Raw genomic sequence first — 21,060 nt, 5'->3', positions numbered from 1 at the left:
TGTGCTTGAGAAGAAGTGGAGGAAAGAAAGTGCTTCAAAGCCTGCTTAATGTCCCCACCCCCAATTCCTCCCCTTGCTGACAGTGAGTTGGCCAAATTCATTGAACAAGCTTCATTGCAGTGCAGGGACTTCAACCCAAGTTTCCTGGGTTCCTGCAAAACCACACTGGTTCTCTTATAAACAGACTTGTTAAGGCACACGAGGAGCTGTAATCCACGGATGAAGCCATTGTAATTTATCCTTGTAGGAAGACAAAAGCAAAAAGTTGCCAGCTATAAAATATTTTATGAGCAGACATTTAAATGTATGACAGCTCTTGGGGCTCTGATATTTAAATGAGGTTTTAAAGATGCTGAATGTAGGACAAGGTGGGTACTGTGAGTTGATGGCTTGTTCTTTAATTCCTACCAAAATGTCTTGAAATCCTCTTTATGTCTTGAGCAAAAATGAGATGGTTGATGTAATCCTTGTCCCTGTTTAACCTCAAGATGATGGATAGTTTTGCGCCCTGAGTAGAAATAGAGGTTATTGCCCAATGTTATTAAAACTTTTGAGGTATGAAATTCTTCGTCTGTTCTGTTCTTCATTTGTTGTTATGTACTGCCAGTTAAGCATTTGGAACAAGTAAAATAAATTTAATATGAGACATATGGCTCAGTGGCATAGATATATTTGCAGGTCTCCTGTTCAATTTCTTTGTCTCTGGCAGCAGAACAAGGAGAGACCTCTGCTGGAGAACCTCTTCTAGACAGAGGAAACACACTTAGGTTAAAAAAACATTTGCCTATTTCATGGAATGAGGCTACTCAGCTTGAAGCCAGTCTTTATTTCTGGCATCAGTAGATGAGCTTCAGCTGCCTAGAAGAAACATGAGAATGCAACACCATTATGGCTTGCCATGAGTTTCCTCTTGTCCCTAGAACTGAGACTGAAAAGGGGTGGGGTTAGTCTAGTGGTAAGCAGCAGTGCTGCAGTCAAAGCTCTGCTTGCGACCTGAGTTTGGTCCTGACAGAAGTCAGTTTCAGGTAGCTGACTCAAGGTTGACTCAGTCTTCCATCCTTCTGAGGGTGGTAAAATGAGAACCCAGCTTGCTGAAGGTAAAGTGCAGATGATTGGGGAAAGCAATGCAAACCCTCCCGAAAACAAAGTCTACCTTGTAACTATTGTGATGTAACATCACCCCATCAGTCAGTAATGACCCAGTGCTTGCACACTACTTTTACCTTCACTAGTCTCTTACAAGATTTTGATGGTACTGCAAACAGAAACAACGTGGGAGTCTTGTGCCACTCTTCCTTCTGCAAAAGCCCTGCAGAGAATGAAGCAAGATTCAACTTTTTTGTGAACTCCTCTGGTAAAGCAGATGATTTGCTGGAAAGACCAGCCTTTTTTCCGCAGGTGTTGACTTTCAGAGAAGGAAGAGCCTTGCAGTTGGCTATTGTAGGTTTTCCGTGCTGTGCAGCAGTGGTCTGGTACATTTGCTCCTAACGTTTCACCAGTGTCCATGGATGACTTTAAGCAGGGGAGGGGAGACTAAGGACATTCCTAGAAAAGAGATCCATCAATGGCTAAGCCATTCTGCTTAAACAAAAAATCCATTTTCAGAAACATTTAATCTCTGAATATCAGTTTCTGAGGGCAACTTTAGGGAAAGTCTGGGCTCTCCATGCCTTGCTTTTAGGCTTCCCAGAAGCACTTGGTTGGTCTTTGCGTGAGACAGGATGCGGCAGAATGCTGAATTAGTGGGACCTTATGCAAGAGCTCTCCTTACATTTTTATAGGAACTGAATGTTAGATGGCAGCTGATGTGAGTGTTCCCCTTTGGAGAAACCTTCGGTTCACCCCAGGCAAATCAGTGGCACTCTACCAGAAACCATAAAGAAGTTATCTACTTAATTATCTGGTCGAGAGGTATTAGAAGAGCAGTATGTGTAGTTCCCAGGATTAACACCAGCCCAAAAGTGGTGTTACTTTAGCAAAATGTCACTTGTGTGTATGCTAATTTCCAAAGCCTCACAAGTTCACCTATCACTTGCTATGACAATTCTTGCAAAGCAGAAGGCACAGTACCTTGGATCACCTCTTTCCCTGTTGTCCCACATCTCTATTTTTAGTTCAGTACCATGCTGTATTTTAATCACTTCAGACAAACCACTGTCGATTGTCGTCTTATGTTTTGCAGTTCACACACACTCCCAGTGCGTATGCATATTTAAATCATCAGTGAGCTTCACAATGGGAAGGAGGGAAGCCTCATCTACTGCCATTCATTTTTATTTTATAGGCTGCCTGGCGGGTGAGGTGAGCTGGATATAATTGAGCAGCCAGTTCAGTAGCAGAATTAAGATCTACTAATGGCTGTTGAGCTCATGACTTCAGTTTCCACTGACCTGTTCTTTAAACACAATGGTTGCCCTCTTGGTTTAGGCTCCCAGTTATTCTGTGTTGGGTCCAACTGGGAATGATGGTTTAGGACTGAAGAGTAAATGCCACAGGGAATGTCATGTACCCCCGCTCAATTCTAGCATTCTCAAGGAACACCAAATCACAGGGAGGGGAGGGGTATGAAATATTTATGTATGTCATACAAGATATTCTTCAATGGCTACAACTTCAAGTTCCACTCTCCAAGAACCTCAGCCAATCATTTTCAAACAGCAGATTAGAATTTTGCATACACAAAAAAGGAGCACTTTTAACTGCTAGCCGACTGACAGAGTTCAGGATTGTCGATTTCTGGAGGGAGAAGAGTTAGGAGGTCTGCTGCTTATTTAGGTAATTCATTATGGACTTCAGATATTTTGAAGAGAGGTAAGGTTTGGCTGCTGATCCTTTCAAAACAGTTAAAAGCCTTTCTGATCTACGTTACGAGTGTGAATCAGTCGGACAAAAAACTGCTTTGTGACTGGCATCCTTTCTCAGGTCCTCAGGTCCTCCATCCCTACTGAGAGGGATGGAGAAAATGAAAACGAACAATCAAGCCTCACATACCTACTGTGATTTTCCTTTAAACCTATAAATGGTAAAAGTAGACCTCTGTGCAAGCACTGGGTCACATCATGAGGTTTATTAAGCAGACTTTGGCCCTTTCTGCCCAAGTCACCTAGAACATTTGAATAATGTTCGCAAAATGTTTTCAATCCTTCCATTTGTTCACACATCCCCTCAAAACGTTTCATGGCTGCTGTGAGGGTTTTTTCCTCTCCTTTTTTGACTATTTGTAGAATCGATGCTTTGAAGACACGATGCGTGGATTCTCTGTTGCTGTCTGTAATCAATGCTTTGAAAATGTAACCAAAAAATTAAAAAAAAACACCATGGAACTGATGAAAATAAAGAGATGAGGGGGAATGGAGTGAGCTCAGGGATGTGATAAAATGGTGCAATGGGGGAAGTTCAGGAATGGCACAGAGGTGCAGAAAATGCAGTGGGAAAGATAAAACATTTTAAATATGCCTGCACAGCAAAAGAAGACGTTTTGAAAACTTTTCACACAAAAGAATAGTTGTAAAAGGGTTTTCCAACAAAACGTTTTTGGAATGTAAAGGGAAAAAACAATGCGGAACTCCACAGAGGAAACATTTTACTTCCTGCCTGAAAATGTTTTAAAAGGTTTATGTGGAAAGGGCCTTTGTTTACAGGGTGGTTTGTCATTGCCTTTCCAACCATGCCCAGCAAACTGGCTACTCATTTTGCCAATCTCAGAAGGATGGAAGGCTGAGTCAACCTTGAGCTGGCTACCTGAAACCGATTTCTATTGGGATTGGACTCAGGTTATGACGGGGCAAGTGAATGCTGCATGGCACCCTGAGTCCAAACATTGACCTTAATGATAAAAATAAAAGTATAAAAAACAAAAACCTGTAGAGTGTGAAATTTAAGTCCCTAGTTCCTAGTTCTGGAGATGGGGTGTTATCATACCAGCTGCCCAACCCTTTGATGGAGCAGCACAAATGGTTACTCAAGTCCTGGATGTGATGGGTGCTGATAGCGGCAGTGGGTACCTGATATTTTTCTTCCTGCCCACCTCTGTTGGAATGGATAGGACTCTGGGTGGTCAGGACATCCAAAAACATGCGACCTGGAACAACTGGTCTTGTGCCCTACTAGCTAACACTTCCTCTATGCCAAGATGGAATTGATAGTAACTTTTCTTTGTCAGCTGAAGGTACCTGCCCATTAGTTGTTTAAGAGGAGTGAGTAGGCAAGGTTGATTACTTGTTACCTCCTCATCCCTTGACATCTGATGTCCCTTCCTGTTCTTAATTTTTACCTTTGAATCGGAATCTACCTAATATATGGATTGCTTCACAATACTTTCATCATAAAATATAAATGAGCAAATCTGTGTCTTTATGTCACTTTTTGTATGTCATTGTTGTACATTAAATAGAGATCAGCAGCTAACATCCTTAGCCTGATGAGTGGATCTCTGTTAGATGTGTTTGCAAAGGTGTCTGCCACATTCACACTCTAATTTGTCAGGTGTGCATTTAAAATATCTCAGATGTACACTTAAAAAGTACAATAAGAGAAGAGGCTGTGATTCACCCATTTAACAACTCTGTTTGAAAAGTAATTATTATTCCTATTTAAGACAGAGGAAGTAATGATGATCACGTTATCTAGGCAAGGTTTTCATCCCAGTTTCAGCCCTGGGAACTATTTTCCAAGTTAAGCTCAAATTTGGAACTGACAATGCAATTATTATAACAGAAAAAAATGCACGTGCTTCTGACGATATGTAGAATGCCTCCCTTGATACCAAGCAACAGATCCTGTGGCTTTGATATTTAGACTTTTAAGACCATGAATCCCAGGCAGGCATGATCCCTACTATGTATTTGCTTAGGAATGGGCATGTAAGCTGAGACAGACTGAATAAATGTTTCCACAGTTCATATTCAGAAGCAAGACTCATACCATGCAAATGAACAATATGGAGGGATGTTCACCTGCTGAGACATACTTAGATTCTCAGCCACTCCAGCCTCAGTTTCCTTCATACAGATGCCCAAGAATGAAGAAATGCCACTTAGACTCTGTGCAGACTCACAGCCAATGGCATTACTAAGTTTTTAGTAGAATAACAAGATGTATTACCCTACAGTTTCAGAGGCATTCTTAGCCAGTGAGTAATGGGGCAGCTGCCCCACACTCCACACATGGAAGCCCAACTGGCCATGGCCCTGCTTCCTCAAGAATGGGGCAAAAGAAGAGCATGGTTCTGCCACCACTTGCACCTGCCCCATCTCGAGCTTAGATAGTGGCAATGCTGATTCCTACCCATCTCGCACAGAGCAAGGGCTATCCCTTTCTTGGCCTCATGGGTGGGAAAGGGGGAGGGTAGTGATTCAGGACCTCTTCCTGGACTTTTTCTGAGGGTTCCAGAATCACTGAGACCACTCCGCAAGGATTTTTTAAACCTAAATATCTCTGAATGTTGCACACTTCTTGTCTGTGCAGTTATCTACATATATAGAACAAAGGTAGTTTGTGGGGTATAATTCAGTATATCCCAGATGAAGGTTCCAAATTAAGCCCCTCAGGTTCACTAATTTAGATTCTTTATGAAAAGTTGTAGTACTTAACACCAGGGCTTAAAAGTCTTGGATGGATTCTAGTTATAGCCAACACCTGGCTCTATAAATACCTGGAGACCAAAAAACCAGAATATTTTCAATCTATATCATAGACTTAGCAGCTACGGCTGTCAATATGCCCAGTCAGAAACTGCCTTCTGGAGGTTCTGGCCTCGGGTGTGCCCAAGCAGGTGTGTGTGTGTGTATGTAATATGAGTTCTTTTCTTTTGTCTTTTTTAATTTTAGAACCAACCTTGTCCTATGTTAGGCAGCTGGAAGCAAGAGTAAGACAGCTGGAGGAGGAAAATCGCATGCTGCCCCAGGTGGGTGACTTCTATTGTGAGGTACACTAGTTTGTAGCTCAGGCCCATAGCTAGAAGTCTGGCACAGGCCCATTCTTGGAATTGGCTTACTCTGTTGAATATAAAATCCTTGCAATCAGTGGTGGAGCATGAGTAAAATTCAAGTGCCTTTTGTGAAATGGGTGAAATCGAACTATTGTCACAGTTTGCAAGGGAGAGGGCATTAGCATTCCAAATGATAATAGGATTGGCACCCCAAAAATCAGGAAGGAGTAAGTTGTTAGAGAGAAGTAAGGGACATAGTCCAGACAAGTAAAAATAAAGTAAGGAGCCAGGGGCATCGGCGAGGCAAGGATGTGGTAGAGTAGCATGTCGGGCAGAGTATTTTCACTAGGAGACAATTGATCAGTGGGAGAGAGGAGCTTGTAGTTGGGATTAGCCTGCACAGATGACTTCTCTGAAGATATTCTCTTATAGTATAATATAGCTTTTTACATATTGAAAGCATCTTGCATCACAACAATAGAATTGCTATGTTGGACATTCCAAACATTTTACAAAACTCTCCAAACATCTAAAATAGAACTTGTGCAATCCTCCCCACACACCTTGTCCAGTCACTATTATGCATCTGGTATCTATTTTACTCATTGATGCTGTATTCCACTAACAAAATGCTCACCAAGTGGTATGTGCATAGGACTAACAGTGCTTGCTCAGTTGTGTACGCCCACATTCATTCATGGTATCTTCTGGACCGCTTCTTCGGGTATATACCTGTGTGGTAGCTCTTCCAGTCAAGCCTTGCTTAAAGTACCAGTAGGTAGACAGACTGAGTCATCATCATGAGACTGGACCAGAACGTTCTCTTCTGTGCCCCCTGTATGTGGAAGGTATTCTGCTTGGATTCTGCTTTTTTGATGCCACTGTGAGGTGTGGTTGTCCAGAAGAGTCTTTCCAGATTAGCAGTTGTTGATGAGTAAGTTTTGTATATTATAAACCCTGATAGTCTGAACTAGTTTTCCTGTTGTATTGTTTTGCTTGTTTTGGTTTATTGGTATGTATTTTAAGGGGACATTGTAAACTACTTTGAGTCCTTTGAAGGGATGGAAGGTTAAGAAGTGCCTTAAATACATATGAAAAAGGAGTAACTCACAGGAGAAAGTTCTCATGCTTTCCCCAGAGTTTTCTGGTGACAATAGTTCTCTCATCTGTATTGACGAAGGGCTTGAGATGGGTGGCAGAGATAGACTCTTTACCAGTGGCAGAGTGCCAAGGGGATGGGGGTGCTTCGTGCACCAGGCGCATGCCTGGGGTGTGTGGAAAATCACCCCGGCCCCTCCCCCCTTTCCCCGTGCCCCATGCAGGCTCCCAGAGCTCTCAGATTTCCATGCGCACCCTGTCGCGGCACGCCCTCCCACCCCTTCCCATTGTCAATGCATGTCTCCTTTTCTTTTTTAAAGTACTTTTTGAGGCTGAAAAAAGCAGCCTATTTACACAGTCCAGGCAAAAAAATGCCTGAGGAACTACAGTTCCCAGGAGACCTTGGGGCTCACAAGGTCTCCTGGGAAGTATAGTTTGTCAGGCAGTTTTTTCCCTGAACTGTGAAGAGGCCGCTTTTTTCAGCCTCAAAAAGTCTTAGAAATAGAAAAGGAACGTAGGTAAGTGTGGGAAGGGGGGCAGGGTGTGTGTGCCGTGGGGGGGGCTGCGGGGGGGCCATGGGGGGCGGAAAAAACACACTGCACACCGGGCGCAGTTTGGCCCAGCTACGCCTCTGCTCTTTACTCTGCATATTCCTTACTTTTGCAGGGATTATGCCATGCAGACTCATGAATGCATTATTGACCACAAACTGCAGCATCTCAAGGCTTTGTGTCTGAGGGTGCCTTGCATCTAAGGTGCTGTTAGGAGCAGAGACCGTGGTGGGATTCAGCCTATTCACGCTTATTCGGTAGAATAGGTAGCTAATTTTTTGTCTAGTTCAGAGAATGGTTGTAATCCCACCACTGAGTCCTTTTGGAACCAGTTATTAAATTAGTTGAATCCTACCACTGAGCAGAGATAATGGAACTTGTAGTTTTCTGAACTGCTGATGTCTGTTCCAAAGTCTCAGGTGCTCTGGAACATCACTTCTCTTGGTGCCGGAGACACTCCTTCTGCCCTGTCATACATCCCAAAGAGGAAGGGAGGAATGAAGGTTTTGTAGAAAGGCTTTCAGCTGCCACTCTCCAATAAATTTTGGGGAAATGGAGGGCTTAGTGGTTCCCAAAGTGGGAGGTAGGGAAATGGTTTCAGTCCAGTTGCACTACAAATGATGTCATTGGAGAAGCATGGCTGAATCTGAACAGTATGTATTTTTCTCTTATTTATTTATTTAGAAGATTATTTATAGTCAGCCTTTCCCATTGGGATTGGAGGTAAATTACACAGGGCATCTATCCACTGAACAGTGCAATAGGGTTTTGGATTGCAAAAATCTAAACAGAGCTGAAAACAAAAGCATAAATGTTAACATTATCTATTAAACAACATAAAAATACATAATCAGATCCCACTTGTAACAATAGGCAGTAGAAGCTATACACAGTAGTGTGGTCCACAATCACTAACACTTCACCAAAGCATCTTTCTGAACCCAATGCAGGCTGCTGTACTCCTGAAAATACTGCTTGAGGGTTGATGGGGCTTTAGGAATTTGCAGTGTGAGGGGGGAACTGAGTGAAATCTTGTGCAAGGGGATGGATGTACCTTTGCATAACTGAAAGAGAATTAGGATAATTCCAGTTGATTTTTTTTCTCATGTTTTCAGGAACACCTTGTATTAGCTGAGGATATTCTGAATTGAGCCAAGAGAGTTCACTCATTTCTCATTGTATTCATTAGAAATTTGATTAATTAATTAGAACATTTATACCCTGCCTTTCCTTTTGGTTTATGGGGGGTAATATCTCTCTCTTGATGGAAACATCTCTGTCTTGAAATGAGCTATATGTAAACTAGATCTTAGACACCCTTCTCATTTTAACCTGTACTTCCTCAGAACTTCATCCCCTGTCTGTAGGTGCGTAAAGTCTTCTGCCCTCCTGATTGCCTCAAATATTATGAGTGATGATGCAAGTGTTTTGAGTAATGTATGTATATTTGTGTATGTTGCACTGGGGTTGTTTTTACATAAAAGTGAGAGTTTTTGGGAAAGCAGAACTAAATGCAATTTAAAGCTCAGTGATACTAAAGTCTCCCTGTCCGACAATCAAATATTCTCATCTCCTTGTGTTTTAATTTCTCTTTAATGAGCCTTGAAAAACACTTGAGAAGGGGTTAAGATTAAATTCTCTCTCGTGCCTTAGCTCCCCCTTTCCCCCATGAATCAGTTATTTGCTATCAAAACCTCACTGCTGAAGAAAGAAAATTTGATAAAGTTACAAATTGCCATCTTCAAAGATTCAGCAGTCTTTTTTTCATACCCTGCATTCAGCAGGAAACTGAGAATATTTCTGGAGTATTGTTAAGCATTAAACCTTAAGGCTTTCACTCGTTATCTAAAAAAACCCCTTTCCTTTCAGTGTTGTTTGTAGCTAAAGGTTACATAACTGTTGCTTGGGCACTTGTACGAACTTGTGTACATTTAGCAGTTCTTTGTTGGATCCAACCAACTCTTCTGGTGAAAGAGGAAGGAACGGTCCCCTTTGACCACAAAGAAAATACTCTGTTAGAGATCTTGGGAACCAGCATGGTTAGAGATCTTGGGAACCAGCATGTTAGAGATCTTGGGAACCAGCGGCTGTACATGACAGGGCCTGAAGCAAGGAAGTGAGTTGATTGAAACTGCATGGAAAAGCAGGCTGGCTGCAACCATCTTTATTTGCCACAGGGCAACATTTATCAACACATTCAGTTGCATTCTATCAAGGCAGACAGTTCATGTAACTCCACCGTTCATGTAACTCTCCCATAATTTACTACCTGAGATCCTTTTCACTGGAAATGCCAGGGACTGTCCCAAGGATGTTCTTCATGCCAAGGAGCACGTGCTGTGCCACTGCACCATGGCTTTTCCATATAAATGCTCCTTCCACTACATAGGAGTGTGGTTCCCCCTTGGGTAGGCCACTGCTTCTTCCCAAGTGTTCTTCTGAAGTGAGACAGGCATATGAAGCTGACTTATACTGAGGTACTGAATGTTTGTTTATTTATATATAGTAATATTTTTATAATCTACCTTTCTCGGGGACATACAAGAACCCAGACCCATAGTTGAAAAACACTTAACTACAATAACAAAAACCAATAAGAAAGACATTCAGCTTTCCCAAAAGATGATACAATCCTTACAGATTAATTAACAAGTGCCCATCTGAGAAGAAGTACCTTACATTTCTTTCAGAAAGCAGAAAGTGTGAGAGGCCTCTGTGCTCCCTTGAGGAGGACCTTCTACAACTCTACATTCACCACTAAGCAAGAGTTCACTTGCACTGTGACAAAGCATATAGCTTGAAGGGATGATCTAGGAGGATCTGAGGAGGAAAATATACTCCTATGGGAGAGATGGTCCTTTAAGCAAACTGGGGTCAGATCGAGTAGAGCTTTAAAAGTCACAGCCAGTACCTAGAAATTGGAGCCAGAAAAATGTGGACAGTCAGCATAATTGTTCCAAGATGGGAGTAATATGCTGCTCTCTGCAAGCTCTAAACAATAGCTAGACTTCCCTGTTACATCTACTGTGCCTTCCAGATAGCCTTTAAGGACAGCCCCAGATACAGCATATTGATTATTGAAATCATATAGTCTCAAGGTGTGAGATATACCCCATGATGTCTTTTTAGTGTGAAATGTCAGGGATTAAACCTAGGATCTTCTACATACAAAACATCTTGTACATGTGAGCCATAGCCCCTTTGCATCATGTATCCCAAATAATGTGTGTACTTGTACATCTGATGTTTGAAATGGAATGTACACAATTGGATGTGTACCAAAGGATGCCTTGCATCACATTACATTGTACTTGCAATATTATACATGAAGTGAGGAGACATACAGGCAGTTAGCCATGCATATGTAGCTTTTTTGGGAATCTATCCCAGATTACTACATCACTTTGTGAGGCTGAAGCTTACATTGGCCAAGTTGTAACAAATGATTGCTTATGTTTCCAGTTGGTAGAAGACTGGATAGAATCCAAGCTCCTTCTCTCTGGCCATAGATGGAAGATTTGGAGCAAGAAAACAGGCCATTCCCTGGAGCCACAGCAGAACACCAGATCATTCTTCCAGAGATGGTGTCTGAGTTAATGGGCTGACTGCGTTAAGGCTTGTGCATTATCACTTTATGGCAGTGCTTATCTAAGTGCTAAACTATGTGATCCTGTTGCATCTCAAGACATACTCATACATAGAAATTATATAACCTGTCTTCAGAAATGCTAGAAGTATACTTGGCAGGAACTGCCTTGCAAATAGCACCATCTTGAAACTGTCTCATGTGTTAGACTGTGGTTTGGAATGTTCATTCTCTTTGTCCAGTTACTCATTTTTCATTTTGATGGAGAAGCATTGTCACAAGGTGATTTTTACTTCAGTTTGACATCTGTGCTTCTGAGCATCAAAAATTCTTAGTTGTCTCATTTAAGAAGGTGCAGCCTGAAAGTTAATCTGTACTGTGTTGTTTTTTGACAATACATTGTACTGTGTTGTGTTTGTGAAAGTGAAGCCATGAAACCACTAGCAGTTAAAGCCTGTTGTACGAATAAATACAAGGGGGTTAGAAAATTGTTGGTGGGTTAATCGTACCCACATGTCGTCAACTCCCACCTTATGCTCTTCCTGGATGCCTGCAACAGTTGACCTTTTAGGTGTCTCAAGGCTATTTTGATTTGCCTCAGGCTAGCCAATTTTTTCCTAAAGCATAGCTAGAGCAAGAGTCCCTGGAAAAGACAATAATGCTGTGGGTTAAATGCCGCCAAGTTGCTTCCAGCTCATGGTGACCCTGTGAATCAGTATCCTCCCAAACATCCTATTGTTAACAAGTCTTGCAAACTAACACTAATGCTGAGAAAAGTTGAATGCAGCAGGAAAAGAGGAAGCCCCAGTTTGAGATGGATTAACTCAGTCAAGGAAGCCACTCCTTTCAATTTGCAAGAGTTGAGCAAGGCTGTTAAGGATAGGACATTCTGGAGATTATTAATTCATAGAGTCACAATAAATAAGAAGCAGCTTATGTTGACTTCCTTTAACACCGACACCTAGAGTAAAATAGTTTCTGATGGAGAAGGGTATGTATAAATGACTGAATGACTTTGCACTGGAGGGAAAGCAACTTAAGTTGGAGGAATATTATTCAGGCTTTGAGGGAGACTTCGTGCAAGTCGCACCCCATCCTCTGCGGAACTCAGTGCTAGGCTGCAGCTTGTTAGAATCTTGAAGCTGGTCTCCCATTCCTTATTTGCAGTTCCTAGTTCCTTATTTGTGAATCCATCTGGAAATACTGAGAGTAATTGCACAAACCAGAAACCAACTTGAGCCTCCTCAGCTCATTATTGTTAACTACCATCCTTTCCCCAGCTACACTCTTTGCCCTCTGTTTTGCCCAGGCCTCCTTTGAACTCTCACCACCCAACCTTATCCTGGCTATGCCTTCCCATATGGCCTGTTTCCCTGGCAACGGGAGAAGCCTGCAGGCTGCTTCTGCAACTACTACCTCCTTTAGAAAGGGCAAAGAGGGTAGGGATGGGGAAAGGCGATCGCTGTGGCAGGAAGGAAAGAGCTTGCTGGGGCTGCCAGGCGTTTCCCCTACTGCAGTGAGCAGAAGTCCAGCCAGGAAAGAAGAGCCAAGAGGTCCCAACAGGTCAGTCTCCCCTCTCTCCCTTTCTTTTATGCATCCTGCTTAGTTTCTGAATGCAAAGGTTGTGAGGTTCATAGCTTCGAGGAAGTTGAGCCTGGTCCTTTGAAGTCTCAGCTGTGTAATAGCTGGCTGTAATTCCTCAGAAGTGAGAGACTGTCAAGAAAAGTCTTTCATGGATGTTCAGAGACATTCTTTCTCTACCCCCTACTCCACTCCGGCAATTAACTTTTTAATTTATTTTACTGAGAAGCCTAGTGGACCCTCTTCTGCTTTTAGCCCTAGTATTCTTTAAAAAACATTGTAGAAGGGCACTTTCTCATCTCCCTACAGCTCAAAATGTTCCCCAAGTTATACCTTGCAGTTACCTGGGATGCCCTGACCTGGATGGTCCAAGCTAGCCTAGTCTCATTAGATCTCAAAAGCTAAGCAGACTTCTGCTTAGACTCAGAGCAAGTGATCGCACAATTCCACTGTTTTGTTTGTGTTTGGTTTTTATTGGTTCTGTGAAAGCCCTGCCCCCAAGCCGTGTATGTGTTGGTTTGCTGAAAGTGAGTCATGCATGGCGATTGGCTGGAAGTGAGTAGTCTACACCTTCTAGACTTGCTCAATTGCAGAGACTATCAATAAAGCCTGTTATGCTAAATGACACAGTGGGCACTAGATAGCTGTTGGTGGCAGGTGCATCAGCGAAGCAGGATCTGCAGGTCTTGGGAAGTCAAGGGAGGAAGAGCCCAATCCTGAGTGGACACAGTTCTGCATGCAGGATCACTCCCTCCACCTTGCTTCCCAAAGTCTGCAGACCTTGGGAAGCAAGGTGTGTGTGTGCAGGGGAGAGACCAGCCCCAAAGGGCTCAGACAGGAGAGGTAGGGAGCGATCTTCCCCCATCTCTGCTGTCCCAGCCTGAGACCGAAGAGTCTGAACAGGGGAGATGCAAGATCATGCCGGCTCTCCTTCCGCCTCTCCTGTCCCAGGTGGAATGCATGGTGATTGGCTAGGAGTCCATCATCACCTTGCGTTCTATCCTTAGGTAATTATGTTGTAGAATAGTGCAGAATGTTCATGAACATTCCATCTCTCCAGGATGTTTACATTTAAATTTCTGTGGTAGAAGGAAAGTTACCAATTGTGGCTGGAAGTATAGTGTCACACTTGCACTAGGGACAGGAGTAGTTTTTTGGGGGGCTGATTTAGAGAGAAGGGAGCCTAGAAGCAAAAGGAAGAGTGCAGAGTAGCAACATGTACCAGAAAATGTTGGGGAGATGAAGGCCACATTTTGAGTGGACCAGCCAGTTGTTTTGTTGCAGGCTGTTAGTCATTGAAAATTTCAGCTGACTTTTTTCTTTAAAAATGCCTATTTCTGATTCTAGAGTTGCATGTTATCTACAATTGTTTCCTATCATGCAAAGTTCTGATTTACTTTTTATTTATTTTATTTTATTTATTGTTTCGATTTATAAACCGCCCCATCCCCTGGGGGCTCTTTTTAGAATTAGAATTTATTTTCATAATATGTTTTTTAAAATTAGGATTTCAACATAGCTTTCTGTGCAAACGGCTTCCTTCCATCACTGCTAGTACTTGGCTAGAGCAAAGGTGGGCTGTTTTTCTGCTGTTCTTTCTCCCTACCAAGCTGAACTCTGGTGGGAAGAATGCAGTTCATTAGACGGAAGCTATTCAAGGTACCTAGTTCCCTGTGGTGTTTTCCTAGGTATCTAGCTCCCAGAGAATCAAAGGAGTAAACAGTATGAACTCTTTTGTCTGTCACTTATCTACACATATTTTTATGATTGACTTCAAGATAGGTGACATTCAACTGGTGAATCAGATCATTGATCTGACTAGCTCGGTGTCTCACCTGCCAATAATGGCCATCCTTAGGAAAGTTGCCTAGTAGGGCATCACTATAGCTAATGGGAAAATGGCTGACCTTGGATTTTTCCATAGTTTCATATTTATTGCTTGTATGCCTGTACTATATTGTTTTTTCCTCTTTTCTGTATGTGTTTTGCTCCCTCTAGTGGTTGCTTCGATATTTCATTACTGCAATTCTTGTTTATTTATGAGCACTCCAGTTGGGCTCTTAAGTAAATGAGAGATACAGTGTGAAATATTGAAGCAACCATTAGAGGAAGAAAAACATGTGAAGGAAAAAAACTGGTGCAGTATGGGTACCCAAGCAAAGAAATAATGTGTAGAAAATCCCCGTTTGGGCCACCTACTAGGAACCGTGGTGGTGAACCTTTGGCACTCCAGATGTTATGGACTACAATTCCCATCAGCCCCTGCCAGCATGGCCATGTTGACAGGGGCTGATGGGAATTGTAGTCCATAACATCTGGAGTGCCAAAGGTTCTCCACCACTGTACTAGGAGATAGGGATTTTTACAAACTTGTTGAAATTCCTGGGTTTGGCAAAAATTTGTTTTTTTAAAATAACTGAGTGGAAGTGACTTATAATGTGTCTGCTAGAGACTGGAAATATTCCAGAGAAGATATTCCAGCTTAAAGTTAGTAAAAGGGACAGTGTGTGTGCTGCCAGTAGGCGCTAGCTAGGGTGTGACCAGACAGACCAGAGTCCAGGCAGGCAGCAAGCGAGGTGTTGTCAAGACAAGCTGGAGTCAGGGCAGGCTGCAGGCAAAAGCCTAGTCCAAAATAGTCCAGAGTCAGGGCAGGCTGCAGACAAAGGTGTGGTCAAGGCAGTCCAGAGTTAAGGCACAGGCAGGAGATCAGGCAGGCAGGCTGTAAACCACAGGTTAGAGGAAGACTAGGCATGTGGAGCTTACCAGAAAGTACACTTGTTGCACCCAGACAGAGCCAAGAGCCCAAGGCCAGTGTATAAAGTCCTGGCAAATGAGGTTGGGATTCTGCAAGGGCTCCATCCCCCTCGAATGCAGATGCCTCCATCTGGCAAAGCCTTCTGCCATACCTTGCAGCAATGTGAGCACTTCTGCTTTCACTCTGCAGCTGTAGCCTCTTCCTTTGCCTCCTTTGAGCAGCTGGCTCATTACTAGGCTCTTCTGAGATTCTTGAAAGCTTTCCCTGCTGCACACATCAGGCTTTGTTTGAGCTTGCAAGGAAGGGCTTGGAATGGGCTCTGCTGCCCTCATTTTCTCACAAGGAGCCAGCTCTGAGCACACACAGTCTTCAGACTCTATATCCTCAGTGCCCACATGCTGGCTCATGACAGTATGTGGGGAAATAAGCCTGATCAAGCCCCTCAAAGGTCATAGAATTTTGCAGGTGAAATGTGTGTAAAGATTTTCAGATTGTGCCCCCCCCCCCTTCCCCTGCATTCCTTGTGAGTCCCCAGCTTGTTGATTGCTTAATGGAAACTGATTGTCTCTGAAAATGGGGGGTTTTCTTCTTGCTTTTTGACACAGATGATAAAATTAAGCTCTTAACTTCTCAAGTATCTTTGAACTTCTGAACATCCCAGTGAATTCCATAGATTATTTGTGCATTGTTTCTCACACTCGTTGCTAATCACTTGTAGCGTGTGTCCCTAATTTTCTTGGTACTGTGAGAGCACTTTGTGGACTGAGCACTACTAACCCTTAATGAGAAGCTATGTATACATACCTGGAATAATTATTGTATTTTCAATTGTATTTGAAGCAGTAGAATTGAGGAGACTACAAGTTCATGCAAGGAGAATGGCAAGCAGAAGGCATTTATTGTTTCTTGATGCATTTGAGAAGGCTGTTATCACTGTTCCCGGATAGACTCTCTTTGAAAATGGTTCTATTTTTAGATACCTCCCTCCACTTTTAAGCTGGGGCTTTGGGGTGGGGAGGGTTGAGGATAAACCTGCACAGCCAATTTTTTCTTTTCAAAAAAATCTAGTAATGCACTGGTCCAAAGTCTCATCATCTAAAGAACAATAAGCCGGTAAAAAGAATATTGCCAGGACAACAGTATCTAAAAGAAACAGAAGGATTCCACCTTTGTTACCAGAGGAGTACAAGCAAACACACCAAAGCTGGAGGAATTGAGTTCTCAACTTCCATGGCAACGCAGCAGAAGTCGAACAAAGCAGAGGTAGTGGCAGAATGTGCCTATGCAGAGGTTAGCCAATGAATCAGAAGAGGGAAAAGAATATCTCTGGGGAGAATATTTTCAACAGTTGTGTTGAAGGCAGCAGGCGTATATTTCATAATTACTTCTGAATAAGGCAATTTATAGCAATTCCAACTTGGATTTCTTTTTTTTAAATAGGATTTGGAATAGAAAACATATTTTTTCTGGGCTTCAGGGGAAAAGGATGCAAGCTGAGTGAGTGAATCTTTTGTTAGGGAAAGGCAAGCTTTTGAGCAAAACAGAACTCTTCTTGAGATACAAAAGGAAGGTAGCTTAGTCCAAAAGTCAGCCTTCAGTTAGTACCTGTGATGGCTAGGTGGAACTGCCACTAGGAACATACAGGGGACGTTGTTTTCACCTCATTCCTTTCTTGAGATTCCCTGGTAGAGACTGGAAATAGTCCAGAGAAAATATTGCAGCTTGGAGTTAGTAAAAGGGACAGCGTGTGTGCTGCCAGCAGGTGAGGTTCCCAGAAGTGTCTGGGTGGGCATTGTGAGAAACAGGATGGTACACTGAATGGGTGTTTGGTTTGATCCAGAGGAGCTCTTCGTTTTTTTCCCTTCAGCCCTACCTAAGTACAGTGCAGTGAATGAAATAACTGATGTCCTGGATCTGACCAAAGTACCTAATCTAGCATTGTTTCCAATATCTAGATTCCTCTGGGAAACTCATGACCAGGATATGAAGGTTAGAAAAAATTGGGTAACTACTGAAACAAACCCTCTTACAAAATTTGTTCACTTTAATAGAAAAACTTTTGTTAAGAACTAAACGTTTTTAACGTAGTTGTATCATAAAATACAGTGTCAGGTCCTTCTCTTTGTGATGGATTACTCATTCCAACCTTTGCACCTAGTTTGTTAAGATACTTGCTGATTCTTCTTGTCTTGCTCTTCCTTTTTTATTATCATTCTCTTTGTTTGGCTTTTCTTTCATTTCATGTCTTTGGGTCTGTGGATATTTTGTGTTTTACCTTTGTTGGATAGTTGCTTAGCTGCCCTTTCCCACTCTTGGAAAATGGAGGTACAAGTTAGCATCACTGATGCTCAGACACATGTTATCTTCTGTTTCAACACCCTAGCACTTTCCTTTTCTTACTTTCCTTCCATTAGTTTATCACCTTCAATTTCACCCTCTGTTTCCCTTTGACTTCAGCCTCTCAGAATACTTCTCCCTTTCTTGGTCTTTTCAGAGTTCTTACACACCAAGCAAGGCTGTTGACTGAAAAGAAGTCATACGAACCTATCAATTTGCATTTTGGTATAACAATCTACCAATGTGACTAATATATGCAACTTCCTGAAGTATAAATGGAAGGGGAATTGGGATGGGTTTCTTTGATAGGAGTAGCCCATGGCCTCATCTTCATCCTGAGGTTTTCTGAGGCTCAAACACCATAATTTTGGGAGCATGATTCTCTGTAAACCTTGGGAAATTCTAGTAGATTTGACATCAGGGATTGAGAATGGCAGTTTGGAAAGGAAAGGGGGCTCAATAGGGATGTGATACCCTCTGAACAGAGATCAGAAGATATACAGAGTCCATCCTTAAAGGTTACCTTTTTAACTGGAAAGTGATCTCTTTGTTCGAGATTAGGAACAGAACCTGAGCCTGAGATGCTCAGGAAGAATCCCATCAGCTCTGTCAGCATGGCCAATTGGCCATGCTGGTAGGGCTGGGATGGGAATCTGTAGGAAGTTCCTGGAATCTGAGAGCCAGGTTCCCTACCCCTTGTCTCTTAGGAAGGCTGATTTCAGGCCACACCTTGAGGTGGGTGACCCTATTTGGGAGAGGGAGTTGGGGAATAAGCATCCAGAGTCCACGCAGATAAGCAGTCTGATCTGTACAAATTCTCAGTTAATTTGTTTAGTAGATATATAGCTTATTTTTGTACTATTAAGTAAAAATTGCAATAAAGTGGCAGTACAAATGAAGCCTACTAAAAAGCATAAAACCAGGAATTGGTATTAAAAATTAGCAATAAAATCAGCAGTGCAGATGAAAATAAAAATTACAGATAAATTTCTTCTTCAGGGCACCTGTTTCCCACTGCTGCTCCTGTGGCAAGCAGGATAATTTTTTTAAAAATTGCTCTTGGCAATGGCATGACATCACTGATGGGAAAAAACCCAGAAGTGATGCCAGTCCTCTCTAGGAATCGCCAGAAACTCTGTGGATTTACCATACAGTTTATGGTAATTTCTAGAGAGGCATCCCATTGTTGTTACATCACTTGCTGATGGCACCCTTCATGGCCCTGCCCTCTGGGACTCCCAGTGGTTGCCAGCTTGTTTGAACAGTTTTTTCCTGAAGCAGAGAGTATTTGTTATTAATTAATTGGACAGAATGCTACCTGGCTATTTCTTCTTATGTCACTGAAAGGACAGAGCTGGAAACACACACACACACAAACACCCCAACCCTAAGGATCTTGCTCACTCTCCCTCTCTCTCTCATTGAGGAGAAAGTTTTTCTGGAGAAAGGGAATCAACATGAGCAGACAGTGTGTCCTGTGCACAGAGAACAGCATAGTTTGAAAAGGACTCTAAACATTGCTGTAGCTTCTGGAGGTCTCAGCAGCAACAGCAATAGCACCAGAGAGAGCCAGCCAAACTGCAGCAAAGACTGAGTGAGAGATTAAAGAGGGCCTCAGTAAAAGACTCCTATGATCTCTATGGTTCCTGCTTTTAAGTTGGGTTGCCTAATTTTGGATTCTGTTTATGTGTGTCCTATTTTAATTTTCCATCCCTCCTTGTTGAATAAATCCTATTTGTTTTTTAAGTTAGACTTGTGAAGGGTAAAAAGTGATTATAGGATCTGTGGGGTTGTCTCATATTTTCTTTTGTTTTGCTTACTGGCGCTGCTGCCCTTTGATAGGACCAGTGAAAGCCAGTGGGCTGAAGGCTCTGCTATTTCACCTTCTTTCACTTCCTTTCCAGTAACCAACCTAGATTCTATAATTTCTACCCTCTGCTGGGATTGTTGGAAAAAACTGGGATTACATGTTGTTCTCATTACTTCAGTGGAGGACCTTTGGGTATTACTGAGGCCAAGTCCCTTGCAGCTGTGGCCCTAGATTGGCTGCTTGGCCAATCTTGACCAGCACCATGTGCTGCCTTCCTTTCATAGAACTAGCAGATTAGGGACAGGAAGACAACTAAAGTTTTAAGATTGCCAATGAGAAGGCTCATCCAGGATGCTGATACTTCATTCTGTTTCTTTTCAAGGAGTCACCATGCTCCCATTGTTCTAATCATTCTTTTAATCAGATTCAAGATGCATAATGGTAGATTAGCCCTTATACTTTTCTTTGTTCCAACAGCAGTGGATCTTTGGAGTACCTTCTTTCTGTTTTACAAGAGAACCAGGGACTCGTAACTTCCTCGCTTAATGTCAGAACACCACTTAGAAGCTGATTGAATAGTTGTTCTTGCAATATGGCTGCTTGCCGGGACAGCTTGGGTGATGGCCAACCTATTCAGGCACATCATTTGTACATAAGAAAGATGGTGTAGGCTGGCTGTAATCTTAAATGATGACTGAGTCCTGTGCCAGCTAGGCTAAGGATTTATGCCTGGGGAAAGCTGCAAGAAGCAGAGTATTGAAGCAGAAAGCAAGTTAAAGTATGGCTGGCATGCTGATCAATTGACCCATCAGATATTGTCAATTAACCCCCTGTTACTCGACTGTGGTTAAATATTCCCAGAAGCCACACATTATTTGGTGTAGGAGGCAGCTTACTTTTCTTGTATTTCATTCAGATAGGATGTGTTAGGAAGGGCAGGCTGTAGACCTGTTTGTCCCCTGGATCTGCAACAACCAGGGACATGCCTAAGTGGCATGACTTCTCTTGATTGGTTGTTTGCTATCATCACCAGCATCTTCAGACTCTACCAGCTGACCTGCTGCCTAGTGATCATAACATCCTTTAAAAACTGGCTTATTCAATAACTGTTGTTAGTTACTTGGCTTTATTTCATTTTCTTTTTAAATTTTTAAAGTGAAAGCTAACTCTTGTGTTACAGGACAAAAATTAGAGTGAAGAACTGCTGAGTGAGTTGTTCATATTTATAGAAACATCTCCTATTATTAATTAGTTACAAGCATATAACTAAATATATGGCAGAGGGTTGGATTTGATGGCCTTGGTTGTCTCTTCCAACGTGATTCTTCTGTACTTTTACAATAACGTTAATGCTTTTAACCAGCATTTGACTGGTCAGCTGCCTGCCCTTAAACTCCAGTCGGTGTCTGAGCA

General features: G+C 42.4%; 1 protein-coding gene across 6 annotated transcripts in view; it reads left to right on the top strand.

Moving 5' to 3' along the window:
* Nucleotides 1-21,060, top strand: part of CCDC85A (coiled-coil domain containing 85A) — a 357,640-nt gene that overhangs the window by 215,553 nt on the left and 121,027 nt on the right. For 2 of the 6 annotated variants that reach the window (XM_048518143.1, XM_048518134.1), the window contains exon 3: nt 5,829-5,905. The exons of the other annotated variants lie outside the window; for them this stretch is intronic. In XM_048518143.1, the coding sequence (XP_048374100.1) occupies nt 5,829-5,905 (77 nt within the window). The remainder of the gene's footprint in view (nt 1-5,828; nt 5,906-21,060) is intronic. 6 annotated transcript variants of the gene reach the window in all.

The sequence above is a fragment of the Sphaerodactylus townsendi genome, linkage group LG01 (assembly GCF_021028975.2).
Source record: "Sphaerodactylus townsendi isolate TG3544 linkage group LG01, MPM_Stown_v2.3, whole genome shotgun sequence".
In the NCBI taxonomy this organism is placed as follows: domain Eukaryota; kingdom Metazoa; phylum Chordata; class Lepidosauria; order Squamata; family Sphaerodactylidae; genus Sphaerodactylus; species Sphaerodactylus townsendi.
The sequence above is the reverse complement of the archived record's forward strand: the minus strand, read 5'-3'. Positions and strand labels throughout refer to the sequence as shown.